The sequence below is a fragment of the Erinaceus europaeus genome, chromosome 13 (genome assembly GCF_950295315.1).
Source record: "Erinaceus europaeus chromosome 13, mEriEur2.1, whole genome shotgun sequence".
NCBI classification, from domain to species: domain Eukaryota; kingdom Metazoa; phylum Chordata; class Mammalia; order Eulipotyphla; family Erinaceidae; genus Erinaceus; species Erinaceus europaeus.
Genome location: NC_080174.1, coordinates 93,570,755 through 93,593,754, shown reverse-complemented (window position 1 = coordinate 93,593,754; position 23,000 = coordinate 93,570,755). Strand labels below are relative to the sequence as shown.

The 23,000-nt window shown below is 40.2% G+C and overlaps 1 protein-coding gene and 1 long non-coding RNA gene across 3 annotated transcripts; both read right to left on the bottom strand.

Annotated features, from left to right (window-relative positions):
• Positions 1-676: 676 nt before the first annotated feature.
• LOC132542393 (zinc finger protein 345-like) lies at positions 677-5,656 on the bottom strand. The gene is made up of 2 exons (XM_060204967.1): positions 5,594-5,656; positions 677-3,900 (listed from the first exon to the last, which is right to left on the bottom strand). The coding sequence occupies exons 1-2, from the start codon at positions 5,654-5,656 to the stop codon at positions 2,092-2,094; spliced, it is 1,872 nt and encodes a 623-aa protein (XP_060060950.1). The 3' UTR covers positions 677-2,091.
• Positions 5,657-5,660: 4 nt separating this feature from the next.
• On the bottom strand, positions 5,661-22,432 carry LOC132542447 (uncharacterized). 2 transcript variants are annotated; one of them, XR_009553460.1, is made up of 4 exons: positions 22,369-22,432; positions 7,821-7,951; positions 6,193-6,319; positions 5,661-5,742 (listed from the first exon to the last, which is right to left on the bottom strand). It is a non-coding gene; the product is annotated as an uncharacterized LOC132542447 (long non-coding RNA). The 2 variants fall into 2 exon arrangements; XR_009553459.1 differs by having other exon boundaries at positions 5,686-6,319.
• Between the last annotated feature and the right edge of the window lie 568 nt (positions 22,433-23,000).

Here is a 23,000-nt window from a genome sequence, read left to right as displayed (position 1 = left end):
GAAAAGCTTCAGGGCTGCAAGTATCTCTCCCTTTCTGCCTCCCCCTTCCCTCTTGATCTCTGGCTGTCTCTATCCAATAAAGAAAAAGATAATAACATTTTTTCGAAGGAACGTAGAAATAAACACTATGGTTTACGCTCCACACCGCCCCTAGAGTTTCTGTAAGAATTGTAATTACAGGCACTGAGCACATACAGGGTGTCTGTCATCCAGCTTGTCAACCAGGCACGTCATTTCCACCTCAAGCAGAGATGCAGTTTCCCTATTGAGTAAAAACCATAAAATACTTTGTAACTCGAGACACTCTACAGAAACCCCCCAGAGTGTATATCTGCTTGCTAATACTGTATGAAAACTTCTTTACTTCAAACTCCTGTTTCGCTCTTCCGTTTTTTGCTGATTTCCCAAGAACCAAAGAAACGGGGACTCTTCAATTGTTTGACCTCATGACAGAGGCAGGGCTGGTTGGAAGCTGGCTGCACACGGAGCAAGGCAAACATTTCACTCAGTGACCCAACTCCAGACCTGGCAACATTCCTTTTAATTTTTAAAAAATATTTTTTCACTTTTTTTTATTGTAGTTATTATTATTGATGTCGTCAATATTGGACGGGACAGAGAAATGGAGACAAAGGGAAGACGAACAGGAGGATAGACACCCACAAACCTGCTTAACTGCTTTGAAGAAATCCCCCTGCAGGTGGGGAGCCAGGGGCTTAGAGTCTCTTAGGGTTCAAGAAGACAATGGATAGTTATTGTTATCGTCACATTATTTGATAATTGGGTTAACATTGAAAAGTCCCTTTGTTAGGGTTTGCTCTTTAATACCCAGTATCTCATATATAGCTCTGCTACCGGTTGCTTCTGTTCTACCTGGTGTAGGCTTTTGAGAAAGTCCGCATATCAAAGACTCAGACTATGTATTCAAACATCTCAGTCTGTGTTTTAAAAACTTTGAGACATACAATCAATTTCCCCCCTCATATTAGTGATTTATATGACTATACTTTAATAGGAGTGTACATAAACACCATTCCCACCACCAACACTGTGTCCCATTACACCCCCACACCCTTGCAAGCCCTCCCCTGCCGCCCTGGGAAGCCAAATGTCCACCCTCCAACTCACCAGAGTTTTTATGTCACTGTCCTATTCTATATTTAGTCATATCCTGCTTTTACTTTCCCTTTCTGATCTTCTTTCTCAACTTCTTTTGATGAGTGGGATCGTCCCATACTCATCTTTATCGTTCCGACTTAGCTCAAATAACATAATTCCTTCTAGTTTTGTCCAAGATGGGTCTGAAAGGTGGGTTCATTGTTCGTAACAGCTGCATAGTATTCCATTGTGTGTATATACCACAGCTTTCTCAGCCACAGGTCCTTGTGCTTTGTGCCACCTGCACTACAGCCTGACTCCCAACATTCCTTTTCTTTTTTTTTTTTGGTCTAGCTTAGATGATGCAAAACCTTACCATATATTAAAATTTTTTTTCAAGGGGTACTTGGTGATAGGGTTTAGTGCAGTGCACATGTTACCATGCAAAAGTAACCAAATTCAAGCCGCTGCTCCCTAACTGCAAAAGGGAAAACAACATGAGTGTTGAACCAAAATAAAGGTGTTAGTATCTTTTTCCTCATTATATTTTTGTTTTTATTTTTTATTTTCCCTTTTGTTGCCTTTGTTTTCCATTTTTATTATACGTTTTATGTTATTGTTACTGAAGACTACTGCAACTGAATGTTTTACTACACTGCATTCATAGGGTTTCTCTCCACTTAATTCTTTCACGTCTCTGAAAACCACCAGACTGCTGGAATGTTTTACTACACTGTTTATATTCATAGGGTTTCTCTCCACTGTGAATTCTTTCATGTGCCCGAAGAGTACTAGAATCACTGAATATTTTACTACATTGTTTACATTCATAGGGTTTCGTTCCACTATGAATTCTTTCATGTCTCCGACAACAACTGGAATCACTGAATGTTTTACTACTGTTTGCATTCATAGGGTTTCTCTTCACTGTGAATTCTTTCATGCCTCTGAAGACCAGCAGACTGCTGGAATGTTTTACTATATTGTTTATATTCATAGGGTTTCTCTCCTGTGAATTCTTTGTCTCCGAAGATGACTGGAATGCCCGAATGTTTTACTACATTGTTTACATTCATAGGGTTTCTCTCCACTGTGAATTCTTTCATGTGCCCAAAGATTACTGGCATAACTGTGTTTTACTACATTGTTTACATTCATAGGGCTTCTCTCCACTGTGAATTCTTTCATGTGCCCGAAGACTACTGGATTGCCTGTTTTACTATACAGTTTACATTCATAGGGTTTCTCTCCACTGTGAATTGTTTCATGTCTCCGAAGACTACTGCAATTACTGAATGTTTTACTACACAGTTTGCATTCATAGGGTTTCTCTCCACTGTGAGTTCTTTCATGTGCCCAAAGACTACTGGAAAAACTGAATGTTTTACTACACAGTTTGCATTCATAGGGTTTCTCTCCACTGTGAATTCTTTCATGTGCCCGAAGACCACTGGAAGAACTGAATGTTTTACTACATTGGTTACATTCATAGGGTTTCTCTCCACTGTGAATACTTTCATGTGCCCGAAGATTACTGGAATAACGGAATGTTTTATTACATTGTTTACATTCATAGGGTTTCTCTCCCCTGTGAATTCGTTCATGTCTGCGAAGATGACTGGAATGCCCAAATGTTTTACGACATTGTTTACATTCATAGGGTTTCTCTCCACTGTGAATTCTTTCATGTGCCCAAAGACTACGGGAAGAACTGTATGTTTTACTACACAGTTTACATTCATAGGGTTTCTCTCCACTGTGAATTCTTTCATGTCTCCGAAGATAACTGGAATGCCCGAATGTTTTACTACATTGTTTACATTCATAGGGTTTCTCTCCACTGTGAATTCTTTCATGTGCCCAAAGACTACTGGAGTAACTGAATGTTTTACTACATAGTTTACATTCATAGGGTTTCTCTCCACTGTGAATTCTTTCATGTCTCCGAAGATTACTATAATTACTGAATGTTTTACTACACTGTTTGCATTCATAGGGTTTCTCTCCACTGTGAGTTCTTCCATGTGCCCAAAAATTACTGGCATAACTGAATGTTTTACTACATAGTTTACATTCATAGGGTTTCTCTCCACTGTGAATTCTTTCATGTGCACGAAGGCTACTGGAAGAACTGAATGTTTTACTACATTGTTTACATTCATAGGGTTTCTCTCCATTGTGAATTCGTTCATGTGGCCAAAGACTACTGGAATAACTGAATGCTTTACTACACTGTTTACATTCATAGGGTTTCTCTCCACTGTGAATTCTTTCATATCTCGGACGACGACTGGAATCACTGAATGTTTTACTACACTGTTTACATTCATAGGGTTTCTCTCCACTGTGAATTCTTTCATGTCTCTGAAGACTACAGGAATCACTGAATATTTTATTACATTGTTTACATTCATAGGGTTTCTCTCCACTATGAATTCTTTCATGTCTCTGAAGATGACTGGAACAACTGAATGTTTTACTACATTGTTTACATTCATAGGGTTTCTCTCCACTGTGAGTTCGTTCATGTATATGAAAATGACCAGCTTGACTGAATGTTTTACTACATTGTTTACACTCATAGGGTTTCTCTCCACTATGAATTCTTTCATGTCTCTGAAGATGACTGGAACAACTGAATGTTTTACTACATTGTTTACATTCATAGGGTTTCTCTCCACTGTGAGTTCGTTCATGTATATGAAAATGACCAGCTTGACTGAATGTTTTACTACATTGTTTACACTCATAGGGTTTCTCTCCACTGTCAGTTTTTTCATGTTTCCAAAGATGAGTGGGTCTCTTGAATGTTCCATTACATTGTTTATATTCAAAGGGTTTCTCTCCACTGTGAATTCTTACGTGTTTTTGAAGATGAATAGGATAAGTGAATAATTTGCTGTATACTTCACATTCTTGAGATATTCCAGCATTCTCTCTATCTTTGCCCTCAGAGATTTTTACTGTTGTATTACTGTAAAATAATTAACAATTAATTAATGACATTTTAATGAATAACACAATTATGAAAATGAAGGACATTATTTTACTTAATAAGCCACAAAATCAGACATTAGAAATAGATTTAACTAAAACATATACTGAGGGACTCGGGTGGTAGCGAAGTGGGTTAAGCACAGGTGGCACAAACTGTAAGGATCCTGGTTTGAGCCCCTGGCTCCCCACCTAAAGGGGAGACGCCTCACAGGCAGGTCTTTCTCTCCCTCTCTCTGTCTTCCCCCTTCTTTTTCCATTTCTCTCTGTCCTATCCAACAATGACAACATCAATAACAACAACAATAATAACTACAACAATAAAAAACAGAAAAAAAAAGGGATAATAATTAAGTATTTTAAAAAACATATTGAAAAAAATCACAGATATTGAAAAATAATAAAAAGATCTCAAGTTAAAAATAAGATAAAAAAAAATGGTAAAAAGGGCTAGGCAGTGGTGTATCTGCCTGCGCGCACATACTACAAGCAAAGAAGAGGGTTCAAGCACCCATCCCCACCTGCAGGAGGAAAGCTTTGCAAGTGGTGAAGTGGGAATGCAGGAGTCGTTGTCTCTCCCCTTTCTACCTCCCCATTCCTATTGATTTCCGGGTGTCTATCCAATACATAACTAAATAAAAATAAAAACCCATAATAATAACTACATACTTTCATATGAAGATATTATGCCAAATGTAATTATATCATTACAGGTATTTTGCATGCATTAATTGAACTTCTATTTGTTAGTAACAACTTTTGGCTTTGTGTTGAAATATTTTTCAATGAAAATATTGATCTTTTCTGGAAGGGCTACCTCTAAGTATCATAAAAATGTAGATATTTGAAAGGATGCCGGTTTGAGCCTCCGGCACCCAACCTGCAGGGGGGTTGCTTCACAGGTGGTGAAGCAGATCTGCAGGTATCTATCTTTCTCTCCCCCTCTTTCCCTCCTCTCTCCATTTCTCTCTGTCCAACCTAACAATGACTACATCAATAATAATAACTACAACAATCAAAAACAAAGACATCAAAAGAGAAAGTAAATAAAAAATATTTTAAAAAATAAATAGATTTTGATAGTCATACATTTAAGATATTCTAATTGCTTCTAACTGGACAATTTTATAAATACTTAGCAACTTTGCTCCCTTTTAAAAATTTCCATTTACTTTTTACATGTCAGAAAGATTTTCCTAAAAAGCGGAAAAAAGACAGATAATATAGAACACCATTATGGTCCTCAGTGACTCAGATGGGAACTTCAGTCATGTACATCACATACATCACATTGGAGTCACTTGTCCAACTGTTCTATAACCTAGTCATGAAGTATTTTTGGTTTGCTTATTTAAAAAACTGATCTATTTGTGGCAGTGACTATAACTTTCATTTTCTGAATGAACTGTATTAAAAGGGGCCATATGCAATTGCTACATCAGTAGAGAGCACGCCATTAAGAACCTATGAGTCTCCTTATACAGGGAAACCGTGTAGGCACCTGATCTCGATAAATTACAGAGACAAAACTTTTGAAAACACAGTAGCTTCTTAGGTGGTACATCACACTTTATTGTAAAAGTAACTCTCACCTTTGTTTATTGCCATGCAAGATATGCTGCCCTTTGGTGGAATGTTCTTGTATCTTTTCTAAAATTACAAAATATAAAAAGTATTAGAAATTATACAAATAGATTGAATTCCCTCATGAGTCACAATAAAACCTTGCTCGGGAGTCAGGCTGTAGTGCAGCGGGGCTAAGCGCAGGTGGTGCAAAGAACAAGGACCGGCATAAGGATCCCAGTTCGAACCCTGGCTCCCGACCTGCAGGGGAGTCGCTTCACAGGCGGTGAAGCAGGTCTGTAGGTGTCTATCTTTCTCTCCTCCTCTCTCCATTTCTCGCTGTCCTATGCAACAACGACAACAAAAATAATAACTACAACAATAAAACAACAAGGGCAACAAAAGGGAATAAATAAAATAAATATATTAAAAAATAAATAAATAAAACCTTGCTCACTGAACAGTATAGCCATTTCTACAATGGTGAACAAAAAATGATTTCTCTTCTAGTTGAAAAATTAAGGTGATTAGAGTTACCTATTGAAAGAAAGTTCCTCAAATTTTCACACATCACATCTCTGTAGAGTTTCTTCTCTGAAGAATTTAATAGTCCCCACTCCTCTTGAGTGAATATCACAGTTACATCTTCATAGGTCACTGAGCCCTAAAATATGTGCAATGCGATCATGTGAGAAAATTCGAGCAACAGATTAGCCATTCAGTCTCTACTTTAGGAAGCCTGTGAATGATTGTGTCATCTGCAAACATGTCTAAGGTGACCTTAAAACCAAATACCTCTTAATCATGCTCTAGAAGGTGGTACATTCATTGGAACACTGGACTCTGCTTCACGAGGCCCTGAGAACAGAGAGATAACCCTATTCTTACTATTCCCCCTCTATAGATTTGTAATTAGTAAATGATAAAACCTTAGTGGCTGTGTGGGAGTACAACTCATAGGGTGCTCACGCTGCCTATATAAAAGGACCAAGATCCAATATCCTAGTTCTCACATGCACAGAGGTGAGGCACTCTTCACAAGTGCTGAGCAGTTGTGGATATTGACTTCCTTATTTATAATGTAAAGTTTATATAGGTAAAGAGCATTTGATAGGGAGAGTAAAGTAGAGGATAACTAGAATGGAACCTATAGCCCCTTGGGACTTAGAGCTCAAAGTCTGGTGTGTTTTCGTAGTACCTGCAGTTCTTCTCATTAAAAGAAAATAAACATTAATTTCATTTATCATACATGAATAATAATTTCACCTGATACACACAGAGATACAGATATCTCTACTTGAATAGCCTTATTAAATTCACTGATATAAAACAAAAAAATATAAATGATAAAAAAATGGCCACTGGGTGTAATACATTTTTGTTAATATTTTACTTATTTATGAGAAATATAGGAGAGAGAAAGAACCAGACATCATTCTGGCACATGTGCTGCCACGGATTGAACTCGGGACCTCATGCTTAAGACTCCAAACCTTTATCATTGTGCCACCTCCAGAACCACAGATATAACAAATTTATAATGAAGCCACAGTGATTAAAAAAAAAAAAAAAAAGATGGGATAAAAAACACATGATGACTATAAGTTTGTTACAAATGAAACATCTCTACCCACACATGGCTCTTTATAAAATTAACATTATTATGGAAATTATACTTTTAGAGTGATCATACCACATTAAGGCTCTCTGTAGTGTCACTGTCCAAAAAAAAAAAAAAAGGTAAAAACGCGGTGAAGCATGTCTGCAGGTGTCTGTCTTTCTCTCCCCCTCTCTGCATTTCTCTCTGTCCTAACCAACAATGACAAATTCAATAACAACCGCAAGAATAAAAACGAGGGCAACAAACAGGAAAATAAATATAATTTAAAAAACCTAAATAAATAAATAATAAAGAGAGGGGAATATAACAAAGTTTCTGCCTGAGGTTCTCAGCTACTAGGTTCTATTCGCTGACCATAAGCCAGGGATAAGCCAGACATGAAAGCCAAGGATGAGCAATGCCCTGGCAGAAAGAGAGAGAAAGAGACAGAGATACAGAAATATGATGTGCAAAACAGAAACAGTAAATTAAACATGTATAAATTAAAGGACAAATTATTCAAGAGGAAAAAGAAACAGAAGCTGATCTGGGGCAAGTCACTTACCCAAGAAACTGCCATCTCTTCCTCTTTCCCTGAATGTCTTTCAGGCCAGAAAATAGAAGATATATCACAGCAATAGCTTCAAACTCTGTTTAAATCTAGCAGCACAGCCTCTTCACTGGACAGTATGGCTCCTATATGGAAGAAACTGTGGTGAATAAAAGGTACAACACGCTAGCTGTGCAATGGAAACAGAAGAGGTTATGGAAACATGTAGTGAGAAGCCTACTGATAGTTTAAAAGCCCTCTGACTCCCATAGCCTACAGGGAAGAAAAAAATAGAGGCTTTTAAACCACTGAGCTCCAACTCAGGGATTGAAAAAACTGTTAACTTCCACCACTGTAAACCCTTTAATTAACTTACTTAGACACAAGTCAATCCAGGCAATAATGATCAATAATTTGAAAAGTACTGATAAAGGGAACTCATAACATAATATATAAAATGGTTAAAACAACAAGAAAAAATATTGGAGACCCGAAACAGGACAAGAGTCCAGCTAAAAATCCTCCAGAGGGTGAAGTACAAAACGAGTTCAACATCCAAACATTAGCTAAAGAAATAATAACAGGAGTGAGTAGAGAATTTGGAAAAATTGTAATCAGAAATGCAGGAACAACAAATGAGAATATGGAAGAAAATTATAATAATCTCATGGATATTAGAGAGCTGAAAGCTGACATCGCTGAGCTAAGAATGCAACTAGCTGAACAAGCTAAAAAGTATCAGAGCAGGGCAACAAAATAGATGAACTCCAGAAAGCAGTAGAGGGCAGAGAGAATAGAATCTATGAGGCTGAAGACAGAATTAGCAAGATTGAGGATGAATTAGACAAAACTAAAAAAGAAGTAAGAGTTCTCAAAAAGAGATTAAGAGATGCTGAAAACAACAACAGAGTCCTATGGGATGACTTCAAAAGAAACAATATACGCATTATTGGCATACCAGAGGAAGAAAGAGAAGGAGAGGAAGAAAGCATTCTCCAGGCCATAATAGCTGAAAACTTCTCTAGTCTAGACAACATCAAAGACATAAAGATTCAAGAAGCCCAGAGGGTCCCAAACAGAATTAACCCAGACCTAAAGACACCAAGACATGTCATACTTAGAATGGAAAGGAAGAAGGATAAAGAAAGGATCCTCAAGGCTGCAAGAGAAAAACAAAGAGTCACCTACAAAGGAAAACCCATAAGATCAGCAGCAGACTTCTCCATACGAACACTACAGGCCAGAAGAGAATGGCAAGATATCTATCGAGTGCTCAATGAGAAAGGCTTTCAGCCAAGAATAGTATATCCTGCTAGACTGTCATTCAGACTAGATGGAGGCATCAAAACCTTCTCACACAAGCAACAGCTGAAGGAAGCAACCATCACCAAGCCTGCCCTGAAAGAAGTTCTGAAAGATCTCCTAAAAACAACCAGACCACCACAAATAGAACATATATCAAAACACTCTAAAACTCTACAAGAATGGTGTTAAAATATCTTCATCTTTGATATCAATAAATGTCAATGGCCTGAATTCACCTATTAAAAGACAGAGTAGGAAGATGGATCAGAAAACACAACCCAACAATATGCTGTCTACAGGAAACCCACCTAACTCAACAAGACAAAGACTTAAAGTAAAAAAATGGAAAACTATCATAAGAGCCAATGGCACACAAAAAAGCGAAGGAACAGCCATTCTCATATCTGACATGATAGACTTTAAAATAGATTAGATTAAAAAAGATAGGAATAGACACTACTTAATGCTTAGAGGATCAGTCAATCAAGAGGACTTAACAATTATTAACATCTATGCACCCAATGAGAAGCCATCTAAATACATCAAACTTCTACTGAAAGAGCTACAGCAATATATTAACAGTAACACAATCATAGTAGGGGACTTCAACACCCCACTCTCTCAACTTGACAGATCATTCAGGAAGAAAATCAGTAAAGACATAAGGGAGCTAAATGAAGAGATAAACTAGAACTATTGGACATTTTCAGAGTCATTTATCCCAAGAAACTGGAATACACATTTAACTCAAATCCACACGGGTCATTCTCAAGGATAGACCATATGTTAGGCCACAAAGACAGCATCAGCCAATTCAAGAGCACTGAAATCATCCCAAGAAACTTCTCAGATCACAGTGGAATGAAACTAACACTTATCAATCAACAAAAGATTAGTAACAGTCCCAAAATGAGAAAGCGCAACAGTACACTTCTTAACAACTTCTGGGTCAAAGAGGAAATCAAGGAAGAAATCAAAATGTTTCGAGAGTTCAATGAAAATGAAGACACAAGCTATCAAAATATTTGGGATATAGCTAAAGCAGTCCTAAGAGGGAAGTTCATAGCTATACAAGCACACATTAGGAAACAAGAAAAAACACAAATAAACAGCCTGATTGCACATCTTAGAGACCTAGAAGAAAAACAACAAAGGAACCCTAAAGCAACCAGAAGGACAGAAATCACTAAAGTGAGGGCAGAAATAAATAACATTGAGAATAGGAAAACCATACAAAAGATCAACGAAAGTAAATGTTGGTTCTTTGAAAGAGTAAACAAAATCGACAAAGCTTAGGCTAGACTCACAAAACAAAAAAGGGAGAAGACCCAATAAATCAGATACTAAATGAAAGAGGAGCTATCACAACAGAAACTGCAGAAATTCAACATATCATGCGAGGCTTCTATGAACAACTATATGCCACCAAGCTAGAGAACCTGGAAGAAATGGACGATTTCCTAGATACCTACCAACTTCCAAAACTAAGTAAAGAGGAAGTGGATAACATGAACAGGCCCATCACAGCTAATGAAATTTAAACAGTTATAAAAATCTCCCCAAAAATACAAGTCCTGGACCAGATGGTTTTACAAATGAATTCTACAAAACCTTCAAAGAAGAACTAATACCTCTACTTTTAGAAGTCTTCCAGAAGATTGAAGACACTGGAATACTCCCTGCCAGCTTCTATGAAGTCAACATCACCCTGATACCAAAAACAGACAGGGACACAACCAAAAAAGAAAACTACAGACCAATTATCTCTGATGAACATAGATGCGAAAATACTGAACAAAATTCTAGCCAACCAGATACATCAGTGTATCAAAAAGATTGTTCATCATGACCAAGTGGAGTTTATCCCAGGCATGCAAGGTTGGTTTAATATACGTAAATCAATCAATGTGATCCACATCAAAAAAAGAAAGACCAAAAACCACATGGTCATATCAATAGATGCAGAGAAAGCCTTTGACAAAATACAACATCCCTTTCTGATCAAAACACTACAAAAAATGGGAATAGATGGAAAATTCCTGAAGATAGTGGAGTCTATATATAGCAAACCTACAGCCAACATCATACTCAATGGTGAAAAACTGGAAGCATTTCCCCTCAGATCAGGTACTAGACAGGGCTGCCCACTATCACCATTACTATTCAACATAGTGTTGGAAGTTCTTGCCATAGCAATCAGGCAGGAGCAAGGAATTAAAGGGATACAGATTGGAAGAGAAGAAGTCAAACTCTCCTTATTTGCAGATGACATGATAGTATACATGGAAAAACCTAAGGAATCCAGCAAGAAGCTTTTGGAAATCATCAGGCAATACAGTAATGTGTCAGGCTATAGAATTAACATTCAAAAGTCAGTGGCATTCCTCTATGCAAACACTAAGAAGAAACTGAAATCTAAAAATCAGTTCCTTTTTCTATAGCAACAAAAACAATAAAATATCTAGGAGTAAACCTAACCAAAGAAGTGAAAGACTTGTATACTGAAAATTATGAGTCACTACTCAAAGAAATTGAAAAAGACACAAAAGAAGTGGAAAGATATTCCATGTTCATGGGTTGGAAGAATTAACATCATCAAAATGAATATATTACCCAGAGCCATCTACAAATTTAATGCTATCCCCATCAAGATCCCAAGCACATTTTTTAGGAGAATAGAACAAATGCTACAAATGTTTATCTGGAACCAGAAAAGACCTAGAATTGCCAAAACAATCTTGAGAAAAAAGAACAGAACCGGAGGCATCACACTCCCAGATCTCAAACTGTATTATAGGGCCATTGTCATCAAAACTGCTTGGTACTGGAACATGAACAGACACACTGACCAGTGGAATAGAATTGAGAGCTCAGAAATGAGCCCACACACCTATGGACATCTAATCTTTGAAAAGGGGCCCAGACTATTACATGGGGAAAGCAGAGTCTCTTTAACAAATGGTGTTGGAAACAATGGGTTGAAACATGCAGAAGAATGAAACTGAATCACTGTATTTCACCAAATACAAAAGTAAATTCCAAGTGGATCAAGGACTTGGATGTTAGACCAGAAACTATCAGATACTTAGAGGAAAATATTGGAAGAACTTTTTTCCGCATAAATTTTAAAGACATTTTCAATGAAACGAATCCAATTACAAGGAAGACTAAGGCAAGTATAAACCTATGGGACTACATCAAATTAAAAAGCTTCTTCACAGCAAAAGAAACGACTACCCAAACCAAGAGACCCCCCACAGAATGGGAGAAGATCTTTACATGCCATACATCAGATAAGAGTTTAACAACCAACATATACAAAGAGCTTGCCAGACTCAACAACAAGAAAACAAATAACCCCATCCAAAAATGGGGGGAGGACTTGGACAGACTATTCACCACAGAAGAGATTCAAAAGGCTGAGAAACACATGAAAAAATGCTCCAAGTCTCTGATTGTCAGAGAAATGCAAATCAAGACAACAATGAGATATCACTTCACTCCTGTGAGAATGTCAGACATCAGAAAAAGTAACAGCAGCAAATGCTGGAGAGGATGTGGGGTCAAAGGAACCCTCCTGCACTGCTGGTGGGAATGTCAATTGGTCCAACCTCTGTGGAGAACAGTCTGGAGAACTCTCAGAAGGCTAGAAATGGACCTACCCTATGACCCTGCAATTCCCCTCCTGGGGATATATCCTAAAGAACCCAACACATCCATCCAAAAAGATCTGTGTACACATATGTTCTTGGCAGCACAATTTGTAATAGCCAAAACCTGGATGAAACCCAGGTGTCCAACAACAGATGAGTGGCTGTGCAAGTTATGGTATATATATATACAATGGAATACTACTCAGCTGTAGAAAATGGTGACTTCATTGTTTTCAGCCAATCTTGGATGGACCTTGAAAAAATCATATTGAGTGAAATAAGTCAGAAACAGAAGGATGAATATGGGATGATCTCACTCTCAGGCAGAAGTTGAAAAACAAGATTAGAAAAGAAAACACAAGTAGAACCTGAAATGGAATTGGCGTATTGCACCAAAATAAAAGACTCCGGGGTGGGTGGGTGGGGAGAATACAGGTCCATGAAGGATGATGAATGACATAGTGGGGGTTGTAATGTTAAATGGGAATCTGGGGAATGTTATGCATGTACAAACTATTATATTTACTGTTGAATGTAAAACATTAATTACCCAATAAATCAATTATAATAAATAAATAAATAAATAGTAAAAAAAATTTACGTATCATATGGGAATTCCATATGGCTTACAACCCAATAGCAGCAGATTATGTAGAGATGGAATGGGCTCATTAAAGCTAAATTAACAAACAGTGAATATAAAAATCTTGAGGAAGCAATAGTAAAGGCATCTTCTGAGTTAAACAGGCCTAGACTCTATAAGGACTACCCTATTCTAGAGACAATAAGACAAGTACCTATTTTAGAATATGTGAACCTCCCAGACCAACAACTAATTAGACCAGACACTTGTCTCTACAGGGACAAGAAAATGCAATCACTGGGAAAGGCTGAGACTGTGACAGAAGGTCAAGGGAACACTGCTTGGATTACTAAGGACAAGGGTGCCTTAAGGTTGTCCAAACTGGACCAAATAGCACAAGAGCATGTGCACAAGGTACATCCTAGTGTTAGTTATAGTTACTGTGTTTGTTATTTACCTAGGAGGCCCTATTGTGCATGAGATTGCAGCTATCTGTCAGAGTATTTATTGATGGGAGCCAGCCCCAACAGGTTATTAGGGTTAGCCTGAAGGAGGAGGGGTACCAACGAAGAATGAAGAAAGAGAGACGAGTTGATGCTGAATGAAGCTCAAGCAGACATCTCTGTCTTACTTAAGCAGAACGTTATTTTTTTTTTTACCAGAGCACTGCTCAGCTCTGGTTTATGGTGGTGCAGGGGATTGAAAATGGGACTTTGGAGCTTTAGGCATGAGAGTCTCTTTAAAAAACCATTATGCTATCTACCCTCATCGCAGAACTTTATTTTATAGTCCCATAAGGCTTAGATCATTCAAACAAAAATCACCAAGGTATTAATTATTAAAACAAAAATCACCAAGACTTTGATTATTGAAACAAAATCATCAAGTAAGAACAGCACAGGTAGGGAACACCTCCTGCTTTGTGGAACATTTACATTCCAGGGGCACTTTCTGCCCTAGAGACCACATCACCGTTTCTGTGTCTTTTGTTCTTCCTGTACCTGTGTGCTAGGCAAATGTCCTATTGATTAAGATTAATATTCTTCCTTTTATGCTATTCTCTTGGCCCTATGTATCAGAAGACAATGGTTTATAAAAAGTTCAAGCTTGTTATGTTTCTAGGGGCCTTAAACAAATTGAGCAACCCATTTTTCACAAAATCTGTTCCAATGTTTGATCGAGGAGTTTTGTTTGGTTTTGTTCCAAGTTAAACTCTCTAGCTAGAATCCATCTTCTGTATATGTTCACTGTGTAACCTAGGTTCTTGTGTACTATTCTTGTATAAGGAGGTGGGAGCATAGTGGTGGATGGTAGATTAAAAGGCCCATTGTATCTAGGCAGGTACCATAACTTTCCATTAATTATGTTATGTAAGGTGGCCCCTCCACTGTGGGAACTACCAATCTTTTTCTGTATTTTAGGGGGAACATTAAAGGAAGTGGTGTAGATAAAGGGGAAAACATTTTTTCCTATTGGGGCCTCCTGAAAAATACTACATTACTGCTATTGCTTGTTCCATTATGATCAATCTTACAGAGTGCAGTGTAGGTTTTGTCATTATTTTTGTCATTTGGTCAGGCTCTGAGCCTGGCCATATGTAAATATTATTAAGACCACACAGAGCTTAATCATGGCAAAAGGCAAGATGGTTTCAGTTTGGCCTGGAGAGTCCAGCTGTGCTGAACTTCCTGTGAAGCTGCTACCGCATCAAGCAGCTCGCACTGTGGCGCCTGCGCCAGTTTGTAGTTGCAACCAGAGCGATATCACAGGCAACAGGAGACTAGGAGTCCTGCTAGCTAGTTACACCATCTGCTGGACTGAGGCACTTTTCTGAGGAGCAAAGAAAGTGCCTGAAGGGACTGATGTGGGGATTATTTACTCTCCTCCTCATTGCCCTCGGAAAATGAAAGTCATCTCTAGTGGGTCAGTGAGATACCTTAACCCCCCCCATGCACACCCTACCCCTACAATGCCAGAGCTTACTACACCTAGTGTTAAACACCCCAAATATGACACTCTGGGTATTGTTAGAGACCACATTCATGGCATCATCACTAGCACTCAGGCAGATGGCACTACTATCAGTGAAAACAGTACTGTCTCCGGTACAACCAGCACTCCTGCAAAACCCAAACCCACTATACCAGAACTGCCAACTACAGAGCCACTGAAGGCATGGACACCAAAGGAAGTGGACCCTGAGAGGAATCTCCCTCTCTATTGGACTGATGAGACCCTATATACTAATGTTGTTCCTATCACACAATCATTTTGGCAGAAATATTCACAGTCTCAGATACGTCTGGAATCCTGGATGTGATCAGTACAGAGCTAGGGTAGTCCCTTATCATCCTAATAAGATATATATGCTGGTAACTAATGACTCAGGTAATACTAACAGGTTTGAGAAAAAGATACTGAAATTTCATTTCTCAGAAGTTTGGACCAATAAGACAGATACCATGGTAATATACTCCACACGGTGGAGGCCACCTAGCTACATACATCAGATGGCAATTAAGCTACTAACAGGGGATGTGTTTCAAGCAGTTTTTACTTTACATCCTTTTGATGGTGGTATGTCTATGAACATGATGCTTTGAAGAGCATTCTTCTCCATGGTTGTCAAAAATGCTTGGGATGATAACAACAGGATTAATTACAATGGGTCTGCAGAAGCAATGCAAGGGAAGGATTATGAATTTAGTGAATCAGTCATTGCCTCTGAATCTGCAGAACCATGCAATCCAATAAGTTGGACTGCATGTAATAAAGGGGAATAAGTAAAGCCTTAACTGGTTAAAAGATGAGTTACAGCCCTACCAATTCCATGGGGAAATTTTGCCCAGGTCTTTAAAGGAGAACATACAGAGTGAGGATGAGTTCTTAAGGAATTCAAGTGGTAGTACTCTAAGGCTGTGTGTAGCGGAATTTCCCATCCTACCATTTTTTGGACACTTAGGGTATTATAATGATGAGGTATCGCCTTCTGTGAATACTTCCCTGGAGAACTGGCCCTTATGGGAACAGTGGATGGAAATCATGACTCTAGGTGTACATCCTTATTGAATGCCATTAGTTTTAACATATACTGGGCCACAACCATGGCAATCCAATGCCCCTAAGAAAGCTAAGTTGTATTGTTCACCACAGGGAGCTACCCCCACTTGTTATGTTGTGCCAGGGTATCATAAAGGCAAGAGAAACCTGTACAGCTTTTAAATTGCTGGCCACAGGGTGTAAATCATGGAACTTACCATGAAAGGAGTCCTTGAGATACAACATACAGGACTACTATATTATTTCTATTATATACTCCCTCTCATTAAGATGGACTTTGGACACCATATATCACATGTAATACCTCTTAATGTGGCAGAGTTTGGTTGGACAAATTGCCAGGCTAGCCTGAGGATGTTTCTTCCCAGGCACATGCTCTCTGGGTTGGAGAGAACTGGGTCAGAACCAACCTACGCTGCTGCTTACTCAGCAACGAGAGAGAGGAACCAGGAACTTTTGCTTGAGAGGGAACACAATGTAATTCTGCCATTATTGATCAGAAAATAACTGCCTTTATACCTTCCAGAGTGGAATTGCCAGGCTGGAAAAGGAAATGTGTAGGATAGGGGATGGAGAGGAAAAAAAGAGCATGAATGTAGCAAGCTTACATCTAACTAGTGGGGATGAAATCAATACCCTGCAGGCAGGGCAGGTCTCAGACAAAACAATGATTATGTAAATAGACCACAGCTTCAAGCAATGGAGCAAGGGGGAGGTGGCAGCAGAATGCGCAACATCAAATATGGCATATGTCTAACTGGACAGCACTGAAACCCAAACAGGATATGGCCAATTTATTCCCACAACAATGGGATGTACTATACTATACACCAATGTATTTCCTGACTTGTAACTTAACTCACAGAGCATGTATAGTGGATAGAGGAGCTCTTAACCATAAGAAAGGAAATGACACAGAATTTATGTATTTCAAGACTGCTCATTACCCTAGGGGATGGTTAATTCCACCAAAGGGAAACCCAAAGATAACCAGAGCCCCCATGGTGGTACCCAACCTGAAATTACACTTAACTATGATACTAACACCACGTGTCAGGCCAATACAGATTTCCTTTCCTCTTACAGCCTTTACAAAAATATTATAAATGTTACAAATATATTATATGTTTGTAAATATTGCAAAATTATTCCTAGGCATAACTTACAATACTCCTCCCAGCAATGGATGAGAAGGAAACCTTTACTGTTCCTAGCAACAGGAGCACTTATCGCTGGAATAATAGTTGGAGGCATATTGGGAGGTGGTATTGCAGCCACCCTAATGCAGCCCCTTGGAGCAGACAAAGCCAATTTGGAGAAACTGAATAAGGGCTCAGTCAGAGGCATCCATGCATTATCTAAAGCATTGGATCCTATACATATAATTATCAATACCATGCAGACTGAGATGAAGGCAGTGGAGGAGACTTACCAAAAGAATACAATAGGACACTGTCATTGATAGTGGAGAATCACAATCTAGTGATGTGTCAGATGTACACTTCTACACTCCAGGAGCTAGAAAGACAGCTAAATACTTTATTCACCACTGCAATTGGGAGGAGGACTAGAGAATTTCAAACTAGACTGAACCCCGAGGGTGAAACTTGGTGTGAAGATGGAATAGGTAAACCTAGTTTGCTGCAAATATTCTTGGATAATACTTATGTAGCCAATCACACCCAGGTTGTTCCTCAACCAAAATATTTGACTTTGAATTAGACTGGGAAAATTACAACCATTTTATTAAAACTGCTAATGAAATATGGGGTATTGCCACAAGGAAAGAGAAACAGTTAAAAAGTATACATAAATGAAAAATAGAGAAACAGGAACAGTTGCTCAAGGCAAAGATCCATGATGCACATGAAACTGTGGGAGTATTACAAAACAACAACTTTATACACAGATCCACTAGTACAGCTATTAAGAGATGCTCATTTAGGGATATTCTGGCCTGAGCTGTGCAACTTGATTTTCTGTGTATACATATTTGTGATTGGTGGTATTGGGTGAAAGAGATGTTTTGGATCACCTGTGTAATTGTTATTCTAGCAATGACAGTCAGAGTTTGCATTCCAGTGTGCCACTGTTGCTATGACTATGTCTATCAGGTCTGGTAGATACGGCAATAACACCGTGGGACTCCGGGCGAAAGTGTGATCTGCGAACACGGAGTAATCAATTTTGGTTTTTCTATAATTGTTATAAAATGTATTTTGAAGGCTTACTGTTTTGTTTCATATATACAATGTCCAATCTAGACTTCGTAGAAAATTTTTTCCTATGGAAATTTGTTGCCAATTTTGTACATATAAATGCAGTATTATGTTTTGGAAAACGTACTCAAAGCCAGGGCCAGAAGATGAACACCAGTTGGTCTCTCTAGCACACCACCTGATAGGGCATGACACATTAAGTCCTAAGAAACGTGTACACAGGGACCCTCTACTACAGACAGCAACCTGGGCAGCAGGATTGTGAGCCTGTTACACAGATAAAGGATCATATACACAGTATTTATTTTATACATGTTAATTAGGCAACCAGAGGGCACATTCACATTCCTGGAAGGAGACTGGTACTCTAGACACCCCCCACCAGACAAGGCCTATCAGCCCAAAACTTTAGAACCAAGCTCATATGATCTTAAAACCTTTTATCGAGGAGTGTTGTTAAAATTCGGGGCTCCAGCAGGCCGGGCTAGCTTCGCAGTGGTAGACACCTAACCGTTACAACAGTGTATTCACCAACACATAGCTCAGAGTTATTGGAGGGGACGTAAAATGTTGCACCTTAGGTAAATGCAGGCTCAGTGAGCTGGTATACGGTACGGCCCAGTTTTCTCTCAATCTCCCTTTAGACTACTGGACCTTTCGAGCCTTCTAGGCCCTCGGGACCAAGGGGATGGAATGTCACAAACAAGAATATTCAAGCATTCAGTTAAATGTCCCTTACATATACCAGATGAAGAAAACACGACCCCTTCAACACAAGGGCTGAGACCTCAGATTCCTGAACAAATATGTTGAAACTTATACCCAAACTTAGAATAGAATAATGTTAATGTATAAGGAGTGTGAACCTAGTGCTGTGACTTATGCCCAAACTTAGACTAGAATAATATTAATCTATAAAGCGTGTGAACTTAGAATAATACTAAAGTATGTACATGAAACAATATGTACTTGAAACAATATGTACATGAAACAATATGTACATGAAACAATAAGTGTGTACTTAAGACATATATAAGAACTGTGAGAATATTAAGTGTGAAAGTATTCCTCTGAGAGTGAAATGTTTAAATAGGTTGGAAAAATAAGGATAAGTTGTTTCAGTTTAGAGTGTTTGTTAGAGTTAAAGTGAATATTCCAGTATGAGAATATTATTTTGAATTTGAAATGTTAAAACGCTTATTTGAGTTATGAAACATTGTTACAAGTAAAGTGCTAAAATACTCTTGTATTTTAAGCAACAAAGGAAAATAAAAGATAAAACTTAGAACCTTGGCCCCCAAGTCCTGCAGGCCTGCATAGATAAGTCCTATGCAAGATAAATGCCCTGAAATGGCCCTGCACAGGTGTAAGATAAAGTCCAGCGCAGAGCAAGCTTTACGTGGCCCCCGTAGTTCTTTGAAACGCCCCTGTAGGCCATCATAAGATAAAGTCCTGTGCAGGGCAGGCCCTACATCTGTATCACCTGATAGTTAGATCTACATGACAGGAAGACCCCAATTCTCATAGACTGGAAATTAACTAATCCACACCCCAGCCTAGCTCAGGGATAAAAGCCAGACATTCCGACATGGATGGCAACTTTTGAACTGCCTGCTAGTCTGTACATTCAGAAGCCCCCATCCGGTATATCCCGTGGCAATCAACACACCAAAGGTCAGGGAGGTGTCTGCAGATTCCCCACTAGACCAAGAAAGGAACCAGCTACTAGGAACAGAACCGGAACAGTTCAGGACCAGACCCAGGACCCATCCAGACCAGAATCAGGACCCATCCTGACCAGAACTCTGCCTGGACCAGCTTTGTTAACCTGAGGACATAATTTGTCCTGACCTTACCTGTGCACCTACCTGTTTTATACTGAGGGGGTATTTTGATACATAATTATAATTGTAAGAATTTGACGTCAGGATATTAAGATTTTCTAAACTGCATTTCAATAACATTTTAATGTTAGAATGTGATGTTAGAGTGTAACATGGTGTTAGATCACCATCTAGAGTCAATAAATGAGTACTGCAGCACAATTCTCTACCCCATTTAATTAATTAATAGTAGGGCATATTTCCGTCTATGCTCACAATTTCTAAAGCTGTGCAGACCTCCCACATTTAGTACTAGTATTACACAAGAATAAACTGTCTTACAAATATTTCTAATTCTTTGTGCCTGTTTTCAAAGCAGGTTGTAAAAATTCATAGAAACTTACATAGAAGGGTGGGGGTAGATAGCACAATGGTTATGCAGACTCTCATGCTTGAGGTTCTGAAGTCCCAGGTTCAATCCTTACACCACCATAAACCAGAGCTGAGCAGTGCTCTAGTAATAAAAAAGCAAGCAAGCAAGAAAGAAAGAAATTAGCACAGAAAAGGGCCATGTTCACATGAACACTAAGTCAGGGAATATGACCATAGCTGATGGGGGAGGTGTATGGAAAAGTTAATCAGATGGTGTCTTGGGTCTCAGTCCTTCTCCCATCCCAGTCTGCAGCGGAAGTTTCACAGGCCGAGACAAGGCTGTAGTCTCTCTCTCCTGCTCTTCCCCCAACCCCCAGAGATCTTCCTTCCTTTTATTTTTAATGTTTTATTTATTGCGCGGCAGGCGGTAGCAGAGCAGGTTAAGAGAAGGTGGCGCAAGGTCCGGCGTGATGATCCCGGTTCAAGTCCCCGGCTCCCAACCTGCAGGGAGTCGCATCACAGGCGGAGAAGCAGGTCTGCAGGTGTCTGTCTTTTTCTCCCCTCGGCCTTGCCCTCCTCTCTCCATCTCTCTCAGTCCTATCCAACAACAACGTTAATGACAACAACAATAATAATGAAAACAAGGGCAACAAACTGGGAAAAATGGCCTCCAGGAGCAGTGGATTCGTAGTGCAGGCACTGAGCCACACTGATAACCCTGGAGGCAAAAAAAAAAAAAAAAAAAAAAGCGTATTTATTAATGAGAAAGACAGGAGGAGGAGAAAGATCTAACCCACTCTGGCACATGTGCTGCCGGGGGAAACAACTCAGGACCTCATGCTTGAGAGTCCAAAGCCTCATCACTGCGCCGCCGCCCAGACACTCAGCTGTGTTTCTATCTCTATCCACAAATATAACGTTTGGGGAAATCGCAGCAGCTATTAATCATTTTATCTCTACGAGCACAATTCCGGAGCCTTAGAAAACTATGACCAAACCTCTCTGATGCCCAGGCCTGGCCCAGACCGGCGCACGGCAGCACGCGAGGCGGCCGCAGAGTCGCTGCACAGGATCCTGCAGCAGGACTAGCTCCAGAAGGCCAGTCCCGCCCGGTCGCAGACACGCAGCTGGCGGCCACCTGCAGCCGCACAACCGCGCAGGCGCCGCGCACTCGGGAACCGCAACCCCGCGCCTGCGCAGTCGCGGCGGATCATCCCGCGGCCAAGGCGACACCGCCGGCGCGGACCGCCGCTCCCCGCCGCGTGTCCGCGCCCCCAGTCGCCTCTCGGAGCCCGGCCGGAGCCTACCCGGGACACCCTGAGCCCGTCCCAGCGGCTCACGCCTCGCCCCCGCGGGCCCCGCAACTTCCCGCAGCTCCGCTGGCCCCAAAGCAGTGCGAGGGGAAGCGGGGCCCAGACCAGCAGGGAGGCGGCGCGGAATGGCCAGAGGCGAGGCTGGCGCACCTCCCCGACACACGCAGAGCCCCAGGTCTTTAAGGACGGGTCACGCCGAGGCCTCGGCCGGCTCCTACCGCCACTCGTGACTTACCAGCTGCGAGGCGTCCATGCACCAACGCTGTATGGCCGGACTGGCAGCTACAGCAACACGAAACTACCGCCCAGCCGCGGGTGGAGGACCCCGCTGGTGCCGCTTGGCCTGACGGGAGCTGTAGTCCCCCTCCTCACTGTCAGTCGCTGGAGAAGAGCCGTTCGAACTACAAGTCCCAGCAGCCCGTGCGGCTGGCCTAAGCTGACGCTCCCGGAAAGAGAGATGTCTCTACCCTGGAGCCCAGTGCTGCCTCTCTAGCCTGGTGGTTCAGGGTAGGCTTCCTGTGGTTTTCAAGGAGCCGGAAGCTCTAAATAATAAATTAGTGAGCTGTTCTGCCTAGATGAAATGAGAACATCTAAGCTGTTTGCTTTTTTATTGATTTGATTTGTATTTATTTTGAATAGAGAAAGAAATTGAGAGTGGGGGCCCCAGTGATGGTGCACCTGGTTGAGAGCACATGTTATAGGCACGAGACTTGAATTATCTTCATTTATTTATTGAACACAGACAGCCAGAAATCAAGAGGGATGGGGAGATAGGGAGGGACAGAGACAGAGAGACACCTGCAGCCCTACTTCTCCACTTGCAAAGCTTTCTCCCTGCAGGTGGGGCCTGGGTGCTCGAACCTGGGT

Coding starts and splice junctions, on each gene's coding strand:
- LOC132542393 (XM_060204967.1), bottom strand. CDS start 5,656: ATGTACCACCTAAGAAGCTACTGTGTTTTCAAAAGTTTTGTCTCTGTA. Junction 3,901..5,593: donor CTGTAATTTATCGAGATCAG/GTGCCTACACGG, acceptor GGAACATTCAAG/AGACCCACTCATCTTTGGAA.